Source organism: Vidua chalybeata, chromosome 1 (genome assembly GCF_026979565.1).
Source record: "Vidua chalybeata isolate OUT-0048 chromosome 1, bVidCha1 merged haplotype, whole genome shotgun sequence".
Classification (NCBI taxonomy): Eukaryota; Metazoa; Chordata; class Aves; order Passeriformes; family Viduidae; genus Vidua; species Vidua chalybeata.
In genome coordinates this window covers 25,551,310-25,576,696 of record NC_071530.1, presented here as the reverse complement: position 1 = coordinate 25,576,696, position 25,387 = coordinate 25,551,310, and the positions used below count along the sequence as shown (strand labels likewise).

Genomic DNA, 25,387 nt, shown 5'->3' with positions numbered 1-25,387 from the left:
CTGTTAGCTTTGGGTTAACTGTTAACTTTGACCTTTTATTTACTCATTTATCTCTTGCCTTCAGAGAAACCTTTTAGCCTTTCATCTCAGCTGATTAGAAACAAAACTAAGACAAGCACTTCCTAATTCATTAATCAGGAACTTTCTTACAGAGTTTTTCAGCCATTATTAAATGGTTTTATTCTGTGGCCAAGCGGTAATTCTCAGATACATATCACAAAGCAGAAAGTCTCCTAGCAACTAATGGCACCCAATATTTATATGCACACCTGTTCTCTCAACCCAGCTAGAAGCAATGTAAATTTCTCTCAACAAAAATTGTAAGGAAAAGTCAACTTTAGAGAAGTAGAGTGGAAAAGACAATGCTTTGGAGAAAGTATTACACATAATGTCTGCAGGAATGAGAAAACTGAGGCAGGAGATGGGACTTGAGAAGAACACAGGTGAGAGAATGAGGTGTAATTACATCTAGTGCTGTCTGCAGATATGCTGAAAGAAAAGACTGGATATTGAAGAATGAGACTTAATATAAACAGACTATAATGGGGTACTTGACAATAGTAGAAAAAAGGCCAGGGACATATCAATTTTTTCTTGCACTTTTATAACTGCCAAACACTAACATTGCTGATATTTAAAAACAGATTGTGTGTAGTATTTCTGCCAATAGCCCCATATATAACACCATCAACTTCATTAAAATTGGGCATTAAACATGCAAGACAGTTAAATGCAGCAGTTATCCCCAGTTTTTAGAAGTCATAGTAAAGGGTAGGATAAATTACCCAGTGCACCCTAAGGATGCAGGCTTTATTGAGGACTTGGGAAGTTTTGCTCTCCCTGGCTCTGCCTATCCAGCCTTACCAAGCCGCTTTCTGCAAGTCACTTCTCAGTCCCCCTGCTTCAGTTTCTCCATTAAAAGATTTTCATTGTACCAAATAAAAATAAGTTTGTGAGTATCATAAAGCACTTTATGAGATCTAGCTATGAACCACGAATTCATTACTTAGGAACCATCAATGGAAGTGCCCAGACAACAATTTGAGTCTAAGCAGACCCATCAAAAAAATCTCTTCTGCATGAAGAAAAGAAGTAAAGATGTAAAGAAAGGCTGCTTACAAAAGCTTCTGACAAACAATCAACCCCCCAAAACAATCTAAGTTAGCAGAAGGTTTGTCTACTATTTCCTGTAGCTTTCCAAATTGCAGAGTGATGTTTAGATCGCTGGGAAAAAAACTCAAGAGATAAGGTGTTCCTCAGCACAACCATTTCTCTTTTGTGAGCAGTGACTCCATATGCCATTGCACACACTGCACATTGCACCTGCCCTTCCAGGCAGTGCACAGCTCTGGGAACTGCACACATGGCATTTGCAGGCTGCCTGTGTTCAGGTGAAGCTGTGCTGAACAGAAACATCCTACATCTAATCCTGATCAACACTGGAGTCTATTTCTCATGCACAGGATGCTTCAACACATTTTTCTTTCTGAAGCCTAAAAATATCATTTTTATGGCTTCTTAAAGGTCCTTTTAAAATTCTACACACAGACCACACTTACTGCTGACAAACTGCATGACCTGAAGAACTTTATGCACAGTACTGCAGTTTTACAATAACTCCACTAAAGCTGGCTATGAAAGCACACTGCATGTGAATTACTAATCGCTCCCTTGAAGTATTCGTGGAGAATTAGGGTTTATATTTAACACTTCACATCCTAATATTCAGAGTTGAATTTCATTCACTTTAGCACTCTCAAGGACAAATAGCCAAAACTGTCCAATTATGAAGTTCAGGTAAGCATTAAAATCTTGTTTTACTCATTGCGTCTATGATACAGAACTTGGTTTTGCACAGAAAAATCGTACATCCTTGGCAAATGCTTCCAAAGGTGTGAGTTTCGTATAGACTCGCCTCTCCCAAACCAAATAAAGCAGCTTTAGGGCAATGCTTTAGCTCTTTTCCCTGGACACCACGCAAGGCAGGGCCCGGAGCACACCTGCAGGGACAGGATTTCTGAGAGCTACAAATCGCCCGCCTGAACCCCGACACCCAGGGCGCCCAGCGGTGCCTGCCGGCGCTCGCTTTCCTCACAGCGGCCCGGGGAGGTGCCGGAGCCGGCGCCGCTCGGCCTGCGAGCCCCTGCCCTGCCGCGGGGCAGCCCGGGCCGGCCTCAGACGGAGGTACGGGTACGGCCCCGGGCCCGGGCCCTACCGCCCCGCCGGCGGCCAGGGCAGGACAGGACGGGGAGGCGCATGATGAAACTTCGCGGCGTGTTTCAACAGCAGCTGCCGGCGGGGGCGGAGCCGCGGCCGGCCGGGGCCGCCTCCTCCCGTCCCCCGGGGCGGCGCGGACGGCGGCTCTGCGTGCGCCGGCGGCCAGCAGCGGGTAAGGCGGCGGGGCGGGAGCGGCCCGGGGCTGCGGCCGGCAGGGACGGCCGGAGGGGCTGCCGCGGTACTCGGCCTCCTGCCGCCGGCTGGCGAGGGAGCGGCGGGCCCGGGGGGATGTACGGCAGCCGCCGGAGGAAAGGGCGGCCGTGTGGAAGGGCCCGAGGGGAGCGGGTACGTGCGGGGAAAACCTGCCCCGGGTGCCCGCGGTTGCCCAGGAACCGCGGGTTACCAGGAGGACGCTCCAGATGGTGGGAAAGCCCAGCTCCATGTGCTGAGGCTGAGGTCGGCAGCGCCATCGCATGTCCAGATGGAACAGATGTGGGAGGGGGAGCAGTGTTGTTGCGGTGCCCTGCTCCCCTTGGCACGCTTTTGCCTCCCCAATGTCTCCGGAGCTGTGGGCTTTGTGGCTCTCTGAACCTCAGCCCTAAGGCCGCGTTGGGCTGATGTCTCCAGCGACGTCCCTTGATCTGGAGGTCCCCAGCTGAAGCACACGTGCACTGTTGGGGTTAGGGCTCAGAGAGCTGCGAGGCCTGTGTGTGTCTCCGGAGACACCGGGGCTGCAGCAGCAGCGTGCCGGGGGGAGCGCGGCACTGTAACAGCGTTGCTCCCGCCGCTCCTGTGCCGTCGGGGCCTGCCACGCTGCCGATGGGGAACTCCAGTCTAAACCTGTGCTCCTTGGGGTCGAAACGGTTCCCCCTTGTCTTGTCCCTCTTTTTTACAAACCCCCTTTGAATGTAAAGGTGACAAACTGAAAGGATGTTTAATGTTTCTGCTCAGATGATGTTATTTCAACGTATCATACTCTATGACCAGTAATGATTTGATGTGTTTGTGCTCTATAAATAAAAAATCATAGACAGCCTTGCTGTATCTAAAGGTAAAACTTAAACCTAATTTCTTGCTGGCTAAAATTTGCTTATTGTACTTTGAGCAAGCCAGGTTTTACTTCATGTTAGTAAAGTCTGCTATTCTTTTTATCAGGCCTCTTGACAGTTAAGTGATTAATAGCCTACATCTGTTATCTGTGGTTTTCAGGTGTGTGGTGGGTTGACCTTGGCTGGATGTCAGGTGCTCACCAAGGCACTCTATCACTCCCTTTTTCAGCAGGATGGAGTGAGGGGCAAGAAAATAGGATGAAAAAAAACCCCAAACCTTATGGATTGAGATAAGGGCAGTTTACTTTTAAGGAAAAGTGCAGATCATGCACAAGCAAAAGGAAAAAAACAAAGATTTTATTCTCTCATTCCCATCAGCAAGCAATGTCCAGCAGCTTCCTGGGAAGCAGAGCTTCAGCACATGCAGTTGCTCCACCTTTATCCTCCTTTCCCTTAAATCTTTTATCTGGGTGGACATCAGATATGGAACATCCCTTTGGATAGTTTAGATCAGCTGTCCTGGCTACCCATCCTGTTGCCTTCCAAGATCTTGCCTGCTCCCAGCCTTGTGGTGAGGGGGAAATGTTGGCATGCATTGATGCTGTGTGAGCACTGGTCAGCAGTAGCCAAAACACTGCTGTGATACCAACACAAAACACAGCACTCTGAGGGCTGCTGAGGGGAAAATGAGCTCACTCTCAGCCAGACCCAGTACCCAGTGTCAGCTCTTGCTTACAGTGTTCATGTCTCTATTGAACAGGTTCTCCACGTGCAGGTAGAACAAGAGCCTCACAATGTGTGGTATCTGGGCCCTGTTTGGGAGCGATGAGTGCCTTTCTGTGCAGTGTCTAAGTGCCATGAAGATAGCACACAGGGGTCCTGATGCATTTCGTTTTGAAAACGTCAATGGTTTCACCAACTGTTGTTTTGGTTTCCACCGGCTGGCAGTTGTTGATCAGTTATATGGTATGCAGCCTATCCGGGTGAAGAAATTCCCATACCTGTGGCTGTGTTACAATGGAGAAATCTACAATTTCAAACAGGTAAGTGTTGTATACATGGTAAGGCAATTAAAAAAAATCTTTTTTTTTTTTAATTTCAATATTAGTGGATGTTCAGAACATCTTTAAAATGTGTTGGACTAGAATATCAGAAAAGAAATGGGAAAGTTAGCAAAGAACTGGTATTTAAAAGGAAGTAAATTATCTCAATGAACTGTGAACCTGGTAGCTTGTTTAGCAACATACTTAATCTTTAATACTGAAAAATCACTTTTTAATTAACAAGAAGGGCAATAAATACATCTTCAGGTTTGTTCAGTTGAAAGTTAAGACACGTTCTTCATTATCTCCTGGGGAGAAGAATTTCAAGCCTCTTTCTGCCCTTCTCTCTTCATAATACAAATGCTTTTAGTCTGTCTTGCTCTTCAGTTGTTTTGGGTTGTCACTCTCCCAAGTTGTTGGGTATTGCATTTTTATTATTGCCTCTCCATCTAGAGGGGATATGTCACTTAAGATATAGTGATGCATGGTATGCATGTTTACATATTTATATAAAAGCAATAAGCCTTGGGGAGATGTTTCCAGTATGCTGCAAAAATCCTTAGGTGTCTGCAGCAGTAGTCAGGTTTTTTTGTGGGGTTTTTGAGAGCCACCTAAGTCTCTTAGGCACAAAACAAGCAGCAACTCTTATATAGTTCCTAAAGGTCCTAAATGTCCATGATGGATGTGATCCTGGTGCTAAACACTGTCAGTGTTCCTCAGTCCCTGTGCTGAGGTGTCCATGCTGCCTGTTATTGGCAAGAAGATTCAGATCATCCAAATTTGATGTAAAAAGCATCTTAAAACTGTGTCTGATTCTGAATCATGCTGAATCAAAGTGTAAAGTGTGTCCCATACTAAGTGTGGTAGCATCAGAAACACTTGAATAACCTGAGATATTATAGTACTTCTAATGCTAATTTAATAGCATTTTTAATGTCGCATTTTTTAAGTCAGATCAGACTGCTGTCAGTTGCATCAGTGACATCAGTAATGTCATTGGGAATTTGACTGAATAGCCAAATACTGTCATGGGTAAAACAGACTGAACTTGGCGAAATTAAATTAAATGTATTACCAACAAAATCAGAGCAGGGTAATGAGAAGTAAAATAAGCCTTGAGAAAAGAAACCTTCCCTCTACCCCTTCCTCCTTCTTGAGCTCTATCATCTCCTCCCAAGCAGGAAAACAGGAAATGGGGGTTATGGTCAGTTTATCACATGATGTTCCTGCCACTGCAGAAAGAGGTTTCTTCCTCTGCTCCAGTGTGGGGTCCCTCCCATGGAAGACAGTCTTCCGCAAACTTCTCCAGCATGTGTCTGCCCCACAGCAACAGTTCTCCACGGACTGCTCCAGTGTGGGTCCCTCTGCCAAAGGGTGCTTTCCTTCAGGCACAGGCTTCTCCAGCCCAGGTCCCCCACGGGTCACAAGTCCTACCAGGAGACCTGCTCCAGCATGGGCTCCTCTCTGCACAGGTCTGCAGGTCCCTGCTAGGTCTCCCATGGGTTCACAGCCTCCTCTCAGGCATCCACCTGCTCCGGTGTGGGGCTCCTCTGTGGGGCTGTGGGTGGATCTCTGCATCCCCGTGATCATTCAGGGGCTGTGGGACACAGCTGCTTCACCATGGGCTGCACCATGGGCTACAGGGGAATCCAGCTCTGGCACCTGGAGCACCTCCTGCCCCTCCTTCTCCACTGACCTTGGTGTCTGCAGGGCTGTTCCTCTCCTCATAGTCTCATCCCCCTCTTCTCTGGCCACAAGTACATCTGCACAATAACTTTTCTTTATTCTCGAATATGTTATCACAGAGGCATTACTGTCATTCCTGATTGACTCGGCCTTGGCCAGCGACAGGTCCATCCTGGAGCCGCCTGACTTTGGCTCTGCCAGATAAGGGGAAATCTTCTGGCAGTGCCTCACAGAAGCCATCCTTGTCCCTCCACTACCAAAGCCAGGCCATGCAAACTCAGTACAATTTTGAACACAAAAGCATCATTTCCTTCTTTGGCAGAAATATTTATATAACTTTTAAACTGTGATTTTACATAGAAGATTATTCTTATGAAACAGTTACTAAGCAGACAGTGTTTGGAAATGCTTATTTATGTTTTTCTTTATATTTTTTTTTTTTAGCTGCAGAAGCAGTTTGGATTTGACTATCAAACATTAGTGGATGGGGAAGTTATCCTTCATCTATACAACAGAGGAGGAATAGAACAAACAGCATCCATGCTAGATGGTGTATTTGCTTTCATCCTTCTGGACACTGCAAACAGAAAAGTGTTTCTGGCAAGAGATACCTATGGAGTCAGACCACTGTTTAAGGTGCTGACTGATGATGGATTTTTGGGTGTCTGTTCTGAGGCAAAAGGTAAAGTCAGTTGTGTTTAGTGCCTAAATAATCTTAGGTGTTTCGACTGGAGACAAATTTCTTTGTTGGGCTTTTCTTCTTAGTGTGAAGAGAAAATGAGCAGTAAGTTCAGCAATATATCAGCTATATTTAGTAATGTAAGAACTACAAGTCATTAAAATAAAAGCATCCAAGATGTTTAATTGTCCTTAATATCGCTAAAATAACTTGCTTATTTAAGTAGAATTTTTTGTGTTCTGGAGTCATAGCAGTATTGAACTCAAGATGTTTTATGGTAGGCTACAATTAAATATAGTTTATTGACTTAGACTAAACTTATGCTACAATAAATTATATTAGACTTTGGTCTTGGTATTACGTAGTGAACTAGGTAATTATACCACAAGAACTGCTAATCTGTAAAAGCCAGGAGTTTTGAAACCCTACTGAAATTTACTGCAGCAGTGGGTAATTTCCCAGAATCGCATACTTTATTTGATGATGATTTCTTTTCTTTGAGATGACCCATCATTGCTCTCTCTTTTAAAGTAATTATCTCTAGTCTTGGCGCTATCACAAACAAATCCAAACAGTGTCAAAATGGAGTTTATTGCCTAAAATGCACTTCGGCTAAAATTGGCTTTCATGATTATTTCTGTCCCGTATATTGTATATCTATTTTATTATCAGACTCCAATATAGGTTGACTCTTCTAATAGTACTATGTAGTAATACTAAGAGCTGCACCATTTCTGTTGCTTGTGGAGAGAGAAGGGAAGTGAATGTTTTGGAGACTGTGTCCTATAATAATCACAGTTAATTATCAGTCCCTCTCTAACAGCAACTCAGTGTCCCTGAGGATGTCTTCAAGGGGCATCCAGGTGACCAGTAGGTGCAAAACATCCTCTTTTACAGGGGGAATGGAAATGAGGTTTGGCTACAAGTTACACCTGGCATTCAATTGCAGTGCAGCGGATCAGTCTAGAGCAGAGGAGTTTTGAAATTACTAAATATATGTCAATTAAGCAATCACTACAGTGATGTTGTTCTATTGCAAACTCCTTGTTAGGTTGACTACACTTAATTTTAAATACAAAATTAATTAATAATTGTCATTCAAATTCTCCTAAGCATATTATACTTTGACCTGGCCATAATGTAGTCAATTAGAAAAGTGCTCTTCCTAGTGCTCACAGGGATAAATTGCTACTTACCAATTAGTAAAACTTGCTGGTTTGCTTTCTCTGCTATCTGCCTCAGCTTGAGATGGCTCAGATGTGTGTACATCCTGCCAGAGGCAGAATCATGCTCTGGCCAGGACTGATGGTGACTCTGAAGGGTATTTTTTTAATACCAGATTTAGGATCCAGAGAAAATATTGGTATATAATTTTAGTAGAGAGGCTGTTGAGTGAGGTATAACTTAACCATTTTAAGTTAAGAACTCTGACATTTTTCTTTTTTCCTATTTCATGTGTAGGACTTATCAACTTAAAGCATTCAACATCCTTATGTTCTAAAGTGGAACCTTTTCTTCCGGGTCATTATGAAGTGTTGGACTTAAAGCCCTCTGGCAAGGTTGCATCAGTGGAATTAGTAAAATTTCATAGCTGTAAAGATGAACCACTCCATGTTGCATGTGATACAGTGGAAGCTCTGCCTTCAGGTAGTACAGCAAAGATTTTGCTACTTACTCTGATTTAAAAGTGAAAGAATTGTAATCTTGAAATGTAAAATTTGCATTGATTGGTTTAAAAAAGTACCATTTAAGGAAAAAAAAACAATCTGTAAGAACCTTTAAAACGTAGGGACTTTAGAATTGTTTTTGTAGGCAGTCATGTACAAAGATGGACTTGAGTGTCCTTGTTATCGAAGGAGACTCAGACAAATATCTTTGTTTCTGAATTAGCATCATCCAGCAAAGTCTAACACTTTTTGGACATTTTTTACCCTTCTCTTTTCCTTTTTTCTGAGCAGGTTTTGACCTTGAAACAGTGAAAAGCAACATCCGTATTCTCTTTGAAAACGCTGTTAGAAAACGTTTGATGGCTCACAGAAGGATTGGCTGTCTTCTGTCAGGTAGGTGGCAAGAACCACAGTGATTCTGTACCTTCTCTCTCTTTTGCCCATCCTCTCGTAGTTAAAGGAAAGTATATTGGCTGTTCTGCTGCAATGTATCTGGAGTGATCTGAATCTTCATTTGCTTTTTAGGACAGGCAACAGAGAACTTCTTAGTTTGAAATAAAGTTTTCCAGTTTACAAGTATCTTGAAAGTTTTATGCTTTTAAAGTTTACTCTGGATTGGGATCTTGGCTAATTGAGACACTGATCATGTTTAAATAAGAAAAATAAATATAGTATTCCTGTTGAAAATCACTCAATATTCTTAAATACATGAGATCTATGCTTAGGTTGGTCTAAAAAGAAAATTAATTATTACATTCACTTTGCACAGATTGAATCTAGAAGAGAGCCTTGGCATGTTTCAGAAGCAGGAGAATTCTTACTTGCCACCTTTGCTTTCATTTCCATCCTAAACTTCCTTAATTTACCATATTACAGGACACCATCTGGACCAAAATTATTTGCTACACTCTTTTGCAGATAAGGTAACAGCTTGTGGTACAGGAAATTGTCCACTGACTTAGCTGATCACTGTTGTGATCTGACAGTTGAGTGTTACAGAGGTACTTTACAGAGGTAAGGCTCTGTAACCATGGGTCTGACACCTTATTTCCCATGTTTGTGTGGCACTTGGTACTTGTGGTTAGAGTTCTGGAATGCTTTTCATGCATTCACTTTAATTACAACAGCAATTACACTCATTTATCATGAATCCTATTAAATGTGCATCTGAATGAGAGTGAACTGACCAGGAGATACTGCTCGACCATTTCTTTACTATGCAATCATAAAAAGTAGGAAGAAGGTAAATTAAGCAGGAAGATATATAGAGTTGGAAGATCCCAGTTTCAGTAAAAAATCTTGTTTAAACCCTAGATTTCAAATATCAAATTAGAAGGCAGTCAGCAGCTCCCCAGATGCACATGAAGGAAGCAAAACTATGTGCCCATGCTGGTATAAATAATACCAGAGTATCTCAGTGCTTCATGATTTTGGGTATGCTTGGAGCATCACAGAGAATTGCTTTTGTTTCTGATCACAGAGGGAATTCTTCAGTGTCACAGTGGAAAACCTGGGTTTTTATTTTCCTGATTCCTGCATCCTGAGAATTCTGGTTTCTGTGCTCTCCTTTTCTCAGAATTTGCATGTAATTTCGACAGGAGCTTTTTTTTTTTTTTTTAGATAGCATGTCCACAAAGGGGATTGGGGTGGAAATTGATGCTAATGCACTTAGCTGAAAAAACACATGCGGACTATGGGAAACAAAGAGAAGAGGGTTTTGCCTCATGCTTGTCAGAACTGCAGGCAGATGTATGCAAACAGGTACTGTGTTTTGCTCAGTACTTTGTAGGAGAGCAGCAGGTAGAACTAGCCAAGGATTAGCAGAATAGTTCATGATAATAAGAAGGTGGATCCTTAGAGTACATTTAGGCAGCTTGTGCATCTCTTGATTTTATTTTCTGCTTGTTATCCAAACTGTTCAAATCCTTTCACTCCCCTCTAGAAAGAAGAGGAGGAAAAAAAAGAATGACTGAAGAAGAGTGGAACCCTTACACTAAGCATTCTGTAATTTTACTTACAGCAAACAAAAAAAAAGTCCCTAGTCCTATCAGTTGACTGTCAAATGTGTAGGTAAAAGGAAGATAGGGAGTGGTTTTAAAATAGAGAATATAAATCCCATTTTAGTAGAGTTGAGGAGGGGCATATTCTCTAGTAGTACAATATGTTCAGTATACTTTCTCTTTATCCTAAATAAGGAGTTCCACTGATGCTTCTGATACTAAAAGTACTGGTAACTGTTACTGACAATGTTCCACTAAAGTTGCCTGATTCTTTTATTAAGCAGAGGTAAATGTGCACTTGTATGAGAAGCACCTTGTATTCACACAGCTTAAAAATGAAGCCCACTCATAGGATTCCAGTTTCTAGATTCCTTAAGGGGGAAGCAAAACATCATTCAAACACCTAATCAGATAATTTGTTTTGTTGGCAGGGGGCTTAGATTCCAGCTTAGTTGCAGCTGTTCTTCTGAAACTGATGAAAGAAATCAACATCAATTATCCGTTACAAACCTTTGCAATTGGAATGGAAAACAGTCCTGACTTACTTGCTGCCAGAAAGGTATCTTATGCATTGCTTTCAGTTTGCTGAGCTACTGAATGCTAAACAGTGTGTATTAATGGTGCTAACTTCATGGTATGGCATTAATTGTAGCACTGAAAATTCATTTGTTGCTATGATGTAAGTCAGTTTGCAGTAAATAATTTAATACGCTTGCTGCTTAATCTTACAAAAGAGGCAACTGGAACCTTACCTGTTTTCTCTTGCATTTGGAAAACTTTCATGACAAAGTCCCCTTGCATTGTTGTCAAAAGGATAGTATTTTGGACTTGTCTCAGTTCTGCCTCTGGGTTTTAGGGTTGGTCTCCCTGTTGTGGTTCCTATACTAAGGCATTTGTATATATGTTAAGTGTTGTGAGTTAATTATTAGTTTGCTGAATTAACAGTTTTCTACAAACACTTTGGCATCTGGGGTACTATGCAGGCTTTCATGACATTTGTGCTGCTTTTCCTCTTAAGGGCAGATATCTGGAATATTTAGAACCTCTACAGATTCTGTTAATGTTTTAGGCAAGCAGCTGGATGGTCTGTTGCAATCATGATCGAACACTGTAATTAAGAAGACTATGTTCTCTCTGGTGAACATACCACTGCAAGTCAGATGTCTGCTAAGTAATGTCTTTTCTTGGCCTAATGTCTTAATTTTCATTGTAGTAGAAGAGAACTGGTGCTTTCACTGAATGTGTTTGCTTTAAACACAATGTATGTTTATAAAATGTTTTAGTTGAAAAGTGATGCATTATTTTGACCTTTTGCAAACAGGTGGCAGCACATATAGGCAGCGAACATCATGAAGTAATACTTAATACTGAAGAGGGGATTCAGGCAATAGGGGAGGTTATCTTCGCATTGGAAACCTACGATATAACAACAATAAGAGCTTCTATTGGTGAGATTTTTTTTATGGCAATTTTTGGTTTATATCACCTAAATAAAATTTTATGCAAAGTTACATGTTCATCTATTAGATCCCTTAGCTGACACAGAATCTGGGGACTGGCATTCCAAAGTTCTGGTACCCAGACTTATCTGTGCTACCACACTGAGGCAAAGGCAGTTACTTACAAGTCTCTGACTACACAAAGCAACTGTTCTTGACGCTTTGAGATGAAAAGCAGTAGTTACATGAAGAAGAAATGTTAGATCTGCAGGTCTAAGTTTTCTGCTTTAGTAAATATGAACCTTGGAGGACGGGGGAAATTCACAGGTTTTCTGAGGTACTGAGTATTATGACAGCAAATCACAGTTACCCTTTCCTTGCATAATTGCATAGTCCTTGCATAATAATAGTTCACATACTAATGTGAACTATTTATTATTGTCCTTTGGTAACACAGATTCTTATAATGTATGCTTGATTCTGAGAAGAGAAGGGAGTCATCAGCAGGTTCTAGCAAAGCAGTCCCAGCCTGATAAGAGGGGAGAACCCCTAATCCAATGGGACCTTTTGTGTAATGCAAGCTACAGCATTTTACCCAGTTAATCTTGTGTTATCATAAAAGGGTTATGAAGCCAAATAGGCAACACAGTTTTCAAAACTGAACTCTCTGGGTAGAATTTCCTCCATGAAGATCCAATTTAGCAATGTGAAATAATGAATGCATTTCTTTTAAATTTTAAGCATTTTACTAATTTTTTCCTGTCATTTTTTCTTTGAGATTTGTTGCTTAGTATCATAATGAACTAGATCCTTTTCTTTATATTAGCAATACTTTTGTTATAAAAGCATCCCATTCAGAAAGATGCATTGAGTAGAAGGCATAATTCTGTGTTATAAAAAATTATTTACAAAAGAATTTGAAAAAAGGGCTTAATCCAGTTCAACTCAGAGTGGTGGAGAGTTAAACAGCAACTTCTGCTTTTCCCCAAGGCTAGAAGGTTTCTTCAGCACTGTGCTGGAATTAATCATGCACTTAATTTCAAATGGAGTCAGAACAACTTCTCCCCGTGTTCCCATGGGAATCTTCCAGTGTTCCCAGGATCACAAGTAGACATATCTTTCTGATATTTTGAGGGCCAAGTGTTTAGATGTATTTGTACACAGTGGATGTATTTGCAGCACCAACTTAGTGTGGCTGTTGGTGGCTTTGAGTAACAATGAGATACTCCTTTACATCAGTTTTTTGCTACAGAAAGTAGTAGTATAGGAGTTAAATTTCTAAAATGCTAAATTTTAAACTACTAACTGCATATAGCATCATGTATGTAGATGTACTTTATTAACTTTATCCTTTTTTTTAAGGTATGTATCTTGTCTCCAAATATATTCGGAAGAAAACAGACAGTGTGGTCATTTTTTCAGGAGAAGGATCAGATGAGCTAACACAAGGATATATATATTTCCATAAGGTAAATATTTTCAGTATACGGAATGCCCTTGAGCTGCTCGTTCTGCCTTTCAGCAGAACATCTGTGATACTTCAAGGTGTGATATTTGAGAGTTGTCATAACTGTGTATTTGTTGAGTTTTTCTTCTGGGATGGAATAAAATCCAAGGGATTTAATCACCTAAAAAACAGCTTTTTTAATGTTCAGCAGTTTCTGAGACTGTTATTTCTTGTATGTAGTTTTTGCTGGTTTTGAGATCACTTGGTGATCACTGCAATTCAAATGCAGGACAGCCAGCAATGGTTCCCTCAGTGCAGCTGTGTTCCACCTGTGTGCTCCATGCTATGTTTCTTTCCAGGCGCCGTCTCCTGAGGAAGCTGCAGAAGAGAGTGAGAGGCTTCTGAAGGAGCTCTACCTGTTTGATGTGCTTCGTGCAGACAGAACTACTGCAGCACACGGGTAAAATGTATTCCCTTGGATGCTGAGGACTCATAATTTAAAAGCAAAACAAGATTAGGCAGGAAAAGACTGCTGGGGATTTGTATGCCAACATGAAGTTGTAGGCTTAAGGAATTTGAGCAACAGGTAAAGCACACTGCCAAATTTAATCTGATCTGTGACTATAGGGCTCACTGTGTTGCCAACTGAAATATTTTTTGTCTAGGACTGTACTGGTCTTTACAGAAGCAGTGAATTAGAAATACAAATATACAGAGTTAAGGAGAGAAGGTAAACTTGTATTTGATTTTGAGGTCTTTGGAGGTTTAGACAAAGAGAAGTCTTGAATCTGGTGACTGTCAGAACTAAAACAACATACTGAAAAAGGTATGTGCATTAGGTAGCTGTCTGTAATAAAGAGATATTGGGATACAATCTGTGTAACTGATACCTTGAAGAATCTCCAAATTGAGTGATGTAGAAAATAGTATTGTTATACTAAACAGAAGCATTTTACTAAAAGAAATACATTAATTAAACTGAGAACAATGTTGGAAAGCTCTCTATAGGTAAGAAAAATGGTATCTTTGACAAAGCAAACAACTTTTCTGTTGGGAAGCTTTTGTTGTGTATTAAACCTGCCTCAAAATGACTTGCCCAGTTTTTTACAATTTTATGTTTCTCTTTACTAGTGCAGGAGACCTGCCATTTGCCTTTTTTTTTTTTTTTTTCTGAAAACTTTCACCACATTTTGAAGGCTGTTTAATATCACATGCTGGCTGCTTTTGTTTTAATTTGGACCTGCTGCACAGCACTGTTAGGAAAAAAGAACCCTTGTATTAACAAATTAGAACAGAATTTAAGGAGTTCAGATTTATGGAGAAAAGGGAGAAGAACTAAGAGAGGAAAGGATGAAACTACCATTATCAGTTAGGAACAAGAATAACTATAAGGAAAACTTGCAGTGCAAATCTTGTTAGTATATGGAGAAACTGAGCCCTCAGTATTTTATTACTGAATACTCAGTATTGGGTTAATTTGGTTTTTTTTCGTAAGGTGGTTATTACCTAAAGTAGCTGAAGCTTTTTATCAGAGTAGAAATTGAAGAGACAATGAAAATACTAGGATACAGTATAACATCTCCTTTCACTTGTGAAGCTGGACAGCATAACGTCTCTTGAGCAGACACACCGAGAGGGATTCTTTCTGCTGAAGATGCAGTTACTGTCATTTTATTTGTTGACTTCTGTGTCCTTAGAAGCTGTGGTATACAAAAGCAGGAGGGCTTTGTATGTATATGTCTACCACTAGTATAGGAGAGAACCTGTGTGACTGCTGTAGGGCTCCTTTTTGTTGTTTCTTGACAACACAAACAAATGTGAATTTCAGAAATGACAGCAGAAGTCCTTGTTTGGTTCTATGATGTGTTTACAAATGCTGATGCAGATCCTAGTGAGCAACTTGGTAGTTCTCTGAGAGGAAGAGGGTTTTTTAAAATGTGCTTTTGCATACATATTGTAATGGTTGTTGCAGATCCTATAGGACTGTAGTCTAAATTCAGGGTGTATAGCACTATAAAATATTGTAGTCTTTAATCTGTGTAGACCATACACCTCACTTCACAAATTGGTGAATTAATAAGTAGTTGTTAATATGCAAGTGAAATTTCTTCCAAGTAAAAGCAGAAAACCTGCTGTTTATGTGAAAGACAGGGAAAGCTTAGCTGCTGTGGAATTTGTAAGTAGATGACTTGTTGGATTAATTCAGTATCTTTTCTATTTATTCCCCCTGCTTAGCCTTGAACTGAGAGTCCCATTTTTGGATCATCGGTTTACTTCTTATTATTTATCTCTGCCAGCAGAACTGCGAATCCCAAAGGTACGTAAAACTAGGGTTGGATCTAAATGTAAGTTTACAAATTCATTGATACATGTTCTAAGCATGACCAGATTGCTGAGTTCGATGGTTAAGTCCTCCACCCAAAGTCAAGCATGCTCTTAAATATTTTATTGAATTGTTGGACTACTGGGAACCCTTTTCTGACCAACACTTCTGAAAAGAAACCATTTCATAAGTGTTTAAATCCAGATCTTTGCACTGCAGTTCCTGAGACTCATGACATTGTTTTTTGTTCTGCAAACAGAATGGAATTGAAAAATACCTTTTAAGATTGTCCTTTGAGGATTCCAATTTACTGCCCAAAGAAATTCTCTGGAGACCCAAAGAAGCTTTCAGTGATGGTATAGCATCAGTAAAGAAATCCTGGTTTTCCATTCTTCAGGACTATATTGATCAACAGGTAGAATACCACTTTTTCCTTTTTCGCTTAGGTTTATTAGATATGGTTGCCAGTGGGAGGCAGCTCACATGCTTAGTTGAGAGAATAAATCTGGATATAGCATTTGAGCTTCCTTGTGCAGGAGTAAGATAAACCTTAATCAATGTTCTTTTAGATGTCTGAGTTGATTAAAGACATTTGTGATCCTAGTTAGAAAGAAATGCTAGACCCTGCCAGAAATGACTGTATAAGGAAATGAACATCATTTAAGTGTCTGGATTGCAAATTAGATTGTGTATCAACAAACACAATTTCTGGGTTACAGGCAAAGCAGCTGCTTCAGCTGAAGGCACTTGCATGAACTTACTCTGCAGCTGAGTAACAACATAATGACCTTATAATGTACTTTCTTGTTTGTGTCATTCATTTTTCAAAGCCATCCCTACCTAAGCCTTTTTGCTTTTTAAAGTCTCTGCTTGCATTGTTCACCAGTGAAGACTTACAGCATTTTGACTCTGTACAAAGGATAATCCTCTCTGGAGTGCAGAAGTAGTTAAATCATGGAGAGGAAGGAATAAGACCCTATTTACACCAGAGCTCTCTTATATGGAAGTACATGTAGTCAAGCCTGTGGATGGGAGCTTGTCTGTCCTACCACCAACTCTTTCTTCCCCATTTTTTTCTCTGTTTCCTCAGCCAAGAAAGTAGTTGGGTCAGGCAACAGTGTTATGCTGTCTGTTCTGAGCCTGTACTGCTGTAGGAGCAGCAAATCTGTTTCACAGACATGAAAAGTTAAACAGCATGATGGCAGCCAAAACTGCTCATTGAAATTGCCTTAACTGGTGCAACTATTTATCCTTCCTTTCTCAGCCAGCTTAGCAACTGCAGGTATCTTTGCCTCTGCATCCCAGGTCTCCTGTTGCTAAGAGCATGGTTATTGGTGTTGATTATAACAGCAAACTCTTCCCCAAGCTACAAAAACAACCTAGGAAGCCACTTACATGGCAAAATGACCGCTTCGAGTTTTTGCCCTTATTTCATAGCAAAGGAGGGGTAGGAAAGAAGTGTCTGTGACCTTACTAACAAAGGTGGTTGTGTCCCAGAGAAATAGGCTTCACATGTCATGCAGAGAAATACCAACGGCACTGGAAATACATTTACGTATTCATAAAGATCAAGTAAGCCGGTGACACAGGTTTGTTTGACCTGTCAAACCTGTGCCTCTAGAATAGACTTTTTTTTTTTCCAAAACTGTGGATGTTTAGTGGTTGGTGAATCCTTGTGTATCTTAAAAAGTTGAAGATATTTGCAGCTTAACTTGAGTTTTGCTTATGTCTGTAGGTTGATGACCTTTTACTGGAGAAGGCAGCAGAGAAATATCCTTTCAATCCTCCTAAAACAAAAGAAAGTTATTATTACCGCCAGATCTTTGAAAAGCACTACTCAGGGCGGAGCAGCTGGCTGCCCCACTACTGGATGCCAAGATGGGTTAAAGCTACTGATCCCTCTGCACGCACATTGAAACATTACAAGTCAGCTACCCAAGAATAGACTGTTCAAATAATCCCCAAATAAAAATGCTGCAAGCGTTTTGTGTGCACTCTGCTTTAAGAAAATCAAACAAATTATGCAAACGTAAAGCTTAAATTGTCTTTAAGATGTACTTTGGCAATGCTATTGGAAATGAAAGCTTTCTGTTGTTAGTGTACTATCAAAAACTTATGCTGCTGTACCAAAACTTTATAATTCATGGGAAAATATTTTCTGGACAAGGGGCTACTTTATTTGACAGCTCTGTTCCTTATGTAACCTTGATTGTATTAATTTTCCTTGAAATTATTTAATATATTTTAATGTGAACTCGTTTTTGAGGACTTGAATCAGGCTGAGGGATGCAAGCTGCTGCTGATGCTCTGAGCAAAGGAGAGTTGGACTCTGGCTATCTGGTGATTTGTGTTCCTGGCTGAGGGACTTGGATAGCATCTATATTATTCTATTCTGAATGTCCTTCTACACACTCCTGAAAACCTTGGTCTAGTTTCCAAAAAGTATTTAGATATTCATAGCTATGCAGAGATGATTTCTAGTGTTTATTGAGATGGTGCTGGGTGTTACTTAAGTGAATAGCAATCTTATTTGTTACTGTGAAGCTACCAGTTGGCTGTTCTGTAAATATACCATCAGTTGAAAGATATTGTGATTGTTATCAAAGAGCAGAATGGATAAGAGAAGCCAAGTTATGTTTTTGTTTCTAACTCAAGGACTTCAGTTTTTATAAAAGTATTTATTATTCTTGAAAAAAATAGAGCGTTAACTGGGTGATGTGTATCAGTCTGATGGAAATTGCATGAGTAAGTATTTTAAGAAATTTTTCATTTATTGTGAGAGTTTTCCCACCTGTATGATGAAGAAAGCTTGACTGTGTTGCTGCTGAACTACATGTGGCCAGCAGTGTGGGTGAACCAAACCTGTTAACTATGGGTTGTAGTTGGATAAAGCATCACTGACAACAATGGGATCAAATGCCTTGCTTGGAAAAATGGGGGGAAAACTGCTTCAGAAATCACAAGAACTTCTAATCCTCTACTGAAAAAACACCTGAATTTCTACTCAAGATAACTTTTTATTAACTACTTAGCCATGTGGGTTACTTTTGTGAAGGTAACTTAAGTATAAGGGTGGTCTAGAAATACATATGTGTGTTGCAGATTGACTTGATTAGCATCGTGCTCTTTATGAAAACAAGTCTTTATTGTCCCTCTTGACTAGGAAACCAAAGCAATTTTTTATTTAAAAGATAAAATATAAGCTGTTCTGATTTAAAACCTTCACAAAATGACTGGTTGTCTGTTTGTTGCTCCACCAAAATCCTGCATTTGAGTCTGCATCCCAGAAACTTTACAGAAACCTTTTGGTGGCACCACAGCACTAGTGAGCTGTCAGTAATATGTTCCTGCAACCGTCTTTACTTAAGGGCCATGTGCTTGTCTCTTTGGATTTCTTTGAATCAGTTAAGAATATTTTCAGTTGAGAGAGGACTGTAGAGTATGTGGTTAGGTACTGATGTGTGCAGGTAAGATTTACTACTCACTGTAACTTCCAAGTCTGTGGTAAGAAAACAGTATTTGCCTGAAGTGAAAACAGGCTCAACATATTTTGGCATCACTGCTCAAATGCACTTTCTGCTGCAACATTGCAGCATTCAAGGAAATCCAGCTAATTTTTTTTAAAAAATTCCCAGTACATTGGAGATTTATATATCAGGGCAATATCCTAGACTGATGATTTAGTTATTTTAGCTTTTTACTAATGTGCACAGGAAGCATACTGTGCTTACTGCCTTGTCAAAGGTCTTGTAAAACCTGTTCATTGCTTCTTTATCTATGGAATTCTACAGCTTTTTTTGTTTCTTTGATACTATATTTTCTTTTTTTTTCCTTTAAAATAAAAATTGAGGCAAAAAAAGATAAAATGAAAAAGAAAATGTAAGACAAAAACATCTAGCTACTCAGAATCATTTACTACCTGCAGCCATGTTTGTAGTTTGTCACAGGAGGGAACAGGATGCATATCCAGGGTGCAATGCAGTCTTGTCTAATTTTACTCTAGCTTTCTTCCTGCTGTGCTGGCCTCTTTTTCTCACTCTGTTTCTTTTGGATAAAATTAATCTGTACAGTTCTGACAGCTTGAGTGTACTGGTTTGAGTAGGTGGGATGAGGAATTGAAGTCAGTGGTCCACATGGGGAAAGCAGAGATGAGTATTTGCTTGGCTTGCAGGATTGATGAGGGCTGAGGGAGAACCTATAGGGTTCTTGCAAAGTGGGTTTGTTTGGTTTTGTTTTAATTTGAATTGATTCAGCTATTAAGTTTTGTTTTCACAGCAATTTTTCCTCCTTTTGAGGAATGAGAAATTAACAGTTCCGAAGAGAGCGCTGCAGGGTATGAGACCTACCAGGTGCTTGAGGTTGCCCAGTGCTCCCCATGCCCTTCATCTCTTTTATAAAGCCTATGTGCTGTTTTAGCCTCCTGTTGGTTGCTTGTGTGGAGCCTCCCTGACTGTGCCACATCCCAGTGTTCCTGACAGTGGCTCTCTAGAGAAGTTCCCCAGTACAAAGCAGCATGTAAGATCCAGAGAACACTTGGCAGGACTTCAGGAACCCTTAGTCTGTTGGTCAGAGTTTTTTGATGTGGGATAGTTTGAAATTATGTAAAATTTTTGAAACTGTTTAAAATCACAATAAAGTGTAAAAGCAGCCTACTTCGAGGTCTTTGGAGGGGTGGAGGGTTTTTTTTTTTTTCTGATAGAGACCTAATTTTTTGTTCCCATTCGCGGAAGTTGTGGAAGGAGGATTTGATACAAGGTAAGCCTGTGTTTGAGCTGGATATGAAACACTGTCTCCAAAGGAGAGGGCAGCTGAATTGTGGGAGAGGCTGCTTATTTCTGTAACAAGTTACACTGTGAGCTCAGTGCCTTTCCATGGGATAGCCAAAGCACATGCATCACTTGCATCATGCCTGTCACAGTTCCTCATTTTGGAGCTTTGGGCCCTATTGCTTTTTATTTATGTATTTACATAGACATTGGCTGATGGAAAGGTTGCAGTTAGGAAAGTCTTTGTTTTGTGTAAGCCTGTCTTCTGGATGCAGGTAATGCACAGAATTGTAATTGTATTTTTATTTTAATTGAGTAATTTCAATTTATTTTCATTTAAAGGAGTAATTTAATTTTTTTATTTAAAAAGCTTGTTCCAAGCAAAGAGACAAAGAAGAATGAGGCAGAGGGGTGGTCTTTGCTGCTGTGTTTCTCTGCAAGTTGGTGGGGGTATTAGCTAGGGGAGGTGGTACATTAACAGTTGCTTTCTAAGACCTGCTTGTGGTATTTCACCCACCCCTTGTAGTGCTACTTTCCGTCTTTTTGTTGCCTGGAAACTCTTTCAACAGGAGAAAACTAGCTGGGCAACCATTTTTTTCCAGCACTATGCTCAGGTTTGGATCTTTCAATCACCCTAAGAGCAACAATAAAAGGTGTTGACTACCCTGGAGCCCGCCCGACGTTGTGTTTCTCCCATGCAAGCGAGTCGGGGCTGACTGCGCCCCTTATTCTGTGTCCCGGGAAGCCAACAGGCAGCCACGTTTTCCCCAGCATGACACAAAGCGTCTGTCAAAACTTGAATTCGAATCGGGAAGTTGCTTCCGCGACGAGTTCCTAATTTTTTCACAAAATTTTCTTTTTCTAGCCGGCAGATGGCAGCCGCTAGTTAGCGCGTCCGTGCAAATGAGTTTCTCATCTCTGGGGAAGATGCGCTCCTTCCTGCTCTCTTTCTGCTTTTAATATCTTCCTTCACAAACGATTGTCACTGGGATTGGTGCGTGAGCCTCGTGGAATTTAATAAGTACTTGATTAGAATAAGGATAAAGCCTAGCATAAAATAAAATGCTTTCAAATTGATCTTGCTCAAAAGATGTTGTGCAGAGCTTTTCATGCAGGTGCTGCAGGTAAGGTGGCAGCTAAGAGTTTAATTGTATTAGTAATGAAGACATTCAATATTCCATTTAGAGGTAATTCAAAACTAGTTTTACTAAAAATCAGTAATGTGAGTTGGAATAGGTACAAAATGTCAGTTCTAGGGAAGATGGAAGACAATACCAGACTAGGGAATAAGCAATTTTAATTTTACCTCTGAAGTTGTTAGAGTTTTCATTTTTCCTTTTTCCTTCATGATTAATAAAATATAAGGATCACAGGATTTCAGATAGTCATACAAAGAGAACATTAAGATAGAATCATAGAAAAAATTGGGTTTGAAGGGACCTTAGACATCATCTAGTTCCAACCTCCCTGCCATTGGCAGGGATAGACTTTCAGTAGCCCAGATTGCTCAAAGTCCCATCCAACCTGGCCTTGAACACTTCCAGAGATGGGATATCCACAACTTCTCGGGGCAACCTGTTCCAGTGTCTCACCATCCTCACAGTAAAGAATTTCTTCCTTATATTAATCTAAGTCTACTGACTTTCAGTTTAAAGCCATTCTCCTTGTTCTATCACTAAATATCCTTGTAAAATGTGTCTGTCTTGTAAGCTCCCTTGGGGTACTGGAATGTGCTGCAAGCTCTTCTCTTTTCCAGACTGAACAGCCCCAACACTGTCTGTCTTCATGGAGAGGTGCTCCTGCCCTCTGTTCATCTTCATGGCATCCTCCAGACTTGCTCCAACTGCTCCATGTCCTTCCTATGCTGAGGGCCCCAGAGCTGGATGCAGCAGTCCAGGGGGTTTCACCAGAGTGGAGTAGAGGGGCAGAATCCCCTCCATTGATCTGCTGGCCACAACTCTTTTGGTGCAGCCCAGGAAACCATCAACTTTCTGGGCTCTGAGCACACCCTGCTGGCTCAAGCTTGTCCACCAGCAGCCCAAGTCCTTTCCCGTCGGGGCTGCTCTCAATCCATCCTCCACCCAGCCTGTATTTATGCTTGAGCTTGCTCTGACACAGGTGTGAGGCCCTGCCCTTGGCAAGGTGGACTTCATGAACCCACCTCTCAAGGCTACTAGGAAGTTTTACAGGTGCACATCAGAAAGGCTTAGGTACTTTTGTTCTCAAAAGCATTATTTTAAAAATACAAATGCATTATAAAATGAAGTACATCATATAAATTTAGAAAGATTTACTGTTTATGTAAATGGTCAATCCAGTTGTTTTGTGGACTCTGTGATGATGATGAATTGTGTACACCTGAGCATCTAGATTTGAGCCCTGTCAGGAAAAACGTCCCCCAGTGATCATAGGTGGTAATGGCAATGTGGAAATACACACAGCCTTTTGCCTACTCCAGACATGTTCTGATAGAGGTCTTCTGTGGTTTTTTTGTTTTGTTTTGTTTGTTTTGTTTTTGTTTTGGTTGTTTTTTTGTTGTTGTTTTGTTTGGTTTTGGTTTTTGTGCATGTGTGTGTGTGTGGTACAGGGTGCTTAATTGATGAATTTTCATCAAGGAGAAGATAGAGTAACTGAGTCCAAAATAGTCCTTTAGAAAATTATAATACTAGGTACTTAAAATTAATTTAACTGACCTCAATTCCTAAAGCAAAATCATCTTGCAGAGGCCAAGAGGAGAGTTAGGTTGTTCTGGTTGCAAAAGCTGCTTCCATTTTTGCTACTATCAAGGATAGAAGTAATTGTCTATATTAATAAACTCTATTACTTAACATCTCTCACCACTGCTCTTGAAGACTGCCTTTAACACCTGGGGCAAAATGTATATTAATACAAATTACTTTTGATTAAAACCATTATTATTTTAGCACAAAAAGGAAGGGGGTGGTAGAAAGGAACATTCTCCATTTAAATATTTAAATACTCATTATACCGAAGTGATACAAATTACTGGCTGACTGACAACTTGCTAATAATAGCTTTAAAATGCAAATAGAGCTATTATCCCAATTGACACTAATTGGAACTCTTTTGGCAGCCTGGAAGGGCAGGACAGGAAGGTTTGATTGTTTCCTCAAACTGGAATTGGGCTGGTAAGGAGGTGTGGGGAAGATGTGCTGTGGATAAACAGGTTTCCATCTGCAGACATCAGAATTCATTATGCTGTAGATGCTGTAAAAAAACTGCTCTGAAGTGCTGTCTTGTGCCTATGTACAGTTTTGGTGAGGTTTGTGGTGCACTGGGTGGATCTCACTCAGGCCCACACAGTGCAGGCTTTGCCTGGGCTGAGTTAGCACTGAGGGAATCCAAGCTGTGAATGCTCAAATCTCACAAAACAGCTGTGATGTCTTCTGCATATTGTGAAAATTCACTCTTCTAAAATTCACTGAATTATAATTTTTTAAAATTCCGTCTTAGAACTACACCATATGTATATATTCCTTCAGTAATTATTGTGTATCTTCTCCAGGCAAGGTTTGCTTCCAGATCATGTTGGTACACACAAATACTATATGGCTATTGTTGTCTGAGTGTTATAACGTGAAAATTAAAGCATTTCTACGTGCCAAAATTGAATACCTGTGATTAAAGATGTTCTGTTACTCAACTAGATGTTTTTAATGCTAACTAGTTCATGAAAATAAAATGTTGAAGGTGTATTAACATGCATTGGCACTGAGACACTCCAGTTATGACTGAGAATATAAGGCACGAATTTATGCAGCTCTTTACCTGCTTCACACAATTCCACTCTCTCTTGCCTTCGGGTGGTGTCTCCATTGTTACATTTGTTTGACTCAATGATCTTAAGAGTCTTTTTCAACCTAAGTTCTTCTGTGATATGTTGGTGCAGGTGTATTAACTCTTTTACAGCTATGCTGCTGAAATAAAATGTAGGAAATGGTTTAGATAGGAAAAAAGCCAGAAAAGGTACTTTTTACCCCCAAAAACATTGTCTTAGCATTTAACATTATTCTTTATAATTAATGAAGTTTCTTTGCACTGAAGTGGCTGGTTAGCTACATAGTGTGCATTGCATTTCTAGCTCAGCCACTGTTGTTACTTCTGGCCAAGCCATCTCACCTTCCTCTCTCCAGGCTTCTGGGAGAGCATGAAGCACCATGAGAGATAAAGTGTTTTGTTTTCTAACAGTCTGTTCACGTTTCATTTCTTCCATATGCAGTCAGTGGTAACATTGTTTAATTTGGTGATGGATGTAGAAAACGAGGTGATGGTTTTTGCACACACTCTGTATACCTCTCTTTAAAAAGGAGTTTCTGAGATGGTTTATTCTGACAGAAATCAGATATCAATCAGGAATGGAGCAGTGACAATTTTTAATAAATATCATAATGATTTTCACACAGGCTCTCCAGCTGACAATTGTTTCAGTCTCAATCAAAAGTATTAAAAGAATAATGCAGAGAGTGCATTAGAGTGCAAAGACACCTTTTTTTCTTCCCTGAATGATGTAGGTTCAAGGATATTTGTTCACTTGCTAACACCAAAACCAAAAATTTTAAAAATGCTATTCTTTAAGTAACAATTATCTTCTGTAAAGGGAGGTGAGCTCTTTTGCAGATAACACAAGGACATGCGGCTGTATCTGGCACTGCAGGTGGCTGTATACTGACACAGTACAGCTCCAGGGAAGGAGCCACTGTGTGCTCTTGTCCTGTCACTCTGAGATGTTTGTCAATGCAGTGTGTAACATTATGGCTAAGGGAACTGCTCAGGCTCATCAGAAGAGCATTTGGTTGTTACCAAAGTTTGCACTGGGACTTGCTCGGTATCTCTTATGATAAAGCAGTCAGCCATCATTTAGGAGACATAGATTAAGGGACAATGTTTGCATTTAAATAATGGCTGTTGGTAGCTCTGAAGGAGCTGTTACTGACATACTCTGAACAAAGAGCATTTTAAAGACTCACTTTAATAATTTTCAAAAAACATCTTGATGCTTTTCTGCTCTAGCTCATGATGGCAAGGGGTTGGGTTCCTGCAAGATCCCCAT

The 25,387-nt window shown here is 40.3% G+C and overlaps 1 protein-coding gene across 2 annotated transcripts; it reads left to right on the top strand.

The window, feature by feature from the left end:
* The first annotated feature begins 1,817 nt into the window (after nt 1-1,817).
* Nucleotides 1,818-18,780, top strand: ASNS (asparagine synthetase (glutamine-hydrolyzing)). 2 transcript variants are annotated; one of them, XM_053956053.1, is made up of 12 exons: nt 1,818-2,389; nt 4,027-4,309; nt 6,440-6,677; nt 8,136-8,321; nt 8,633-8,734; nt 10,773-10,900; nt 11,663-11,789; nt 13,143-13,249; nt 13,587-13,687; nt 15,463-15,544; nt 15,810-15,965; nt 17,286-18,780. In XM_053956053.1, the coding sequence occupies exons 2-12, from the start codon at nt 4,061-4,063 to the stop codon at nt 17,493-17,495; spliced, it is 1,686 nt and encodes a 561-aa protein (XP_053812028.1). In that variant the 5' UTR covers nt 1,818-2,389; nt 4,027-4,060; the 3' UTR covers nt 17,496-18,780. The 2 variants fall into 2 exon arrangements, with proteins under 2 accessions (XP_053812028.1, XP_053812037.1); XM_053956062.1 differs by lacking the exon at nt 1,818-2,389 and adding an exon at nt 2,436-2,562.
* Nucleotides 18,781-25,387: the final 6,607 nt, after the last annotated feature.

What these genes read in the sequence shown, in the direction of transcription:
- ASNS (XM_053956053.1), top strand. Translation starts at nt 4,061, where the DNA reads ATGTGTGGTATCTGGGCCCTGTTTGGGAGCGATGAGTGCCTTTCTGTG. An exon ending in AGTGGAAGCTCTGCCTTCAG is followed by an intron (nt 8,322 to 8,632) that starts GTAGTACAGCAA and finishes TTTTCTGAGCAG; the next exon opens with GTTTTGACCTTGAAACAGTG. An exon ending in AGAACTACTGCAGCACACGG is followed by an intron (nt 13,688 to 15,462) that starts GTAAAATGTATT and finishes CCCCCTGCTTAG; the next exon opens with CCTTGAACTGAGAGTCCCAT.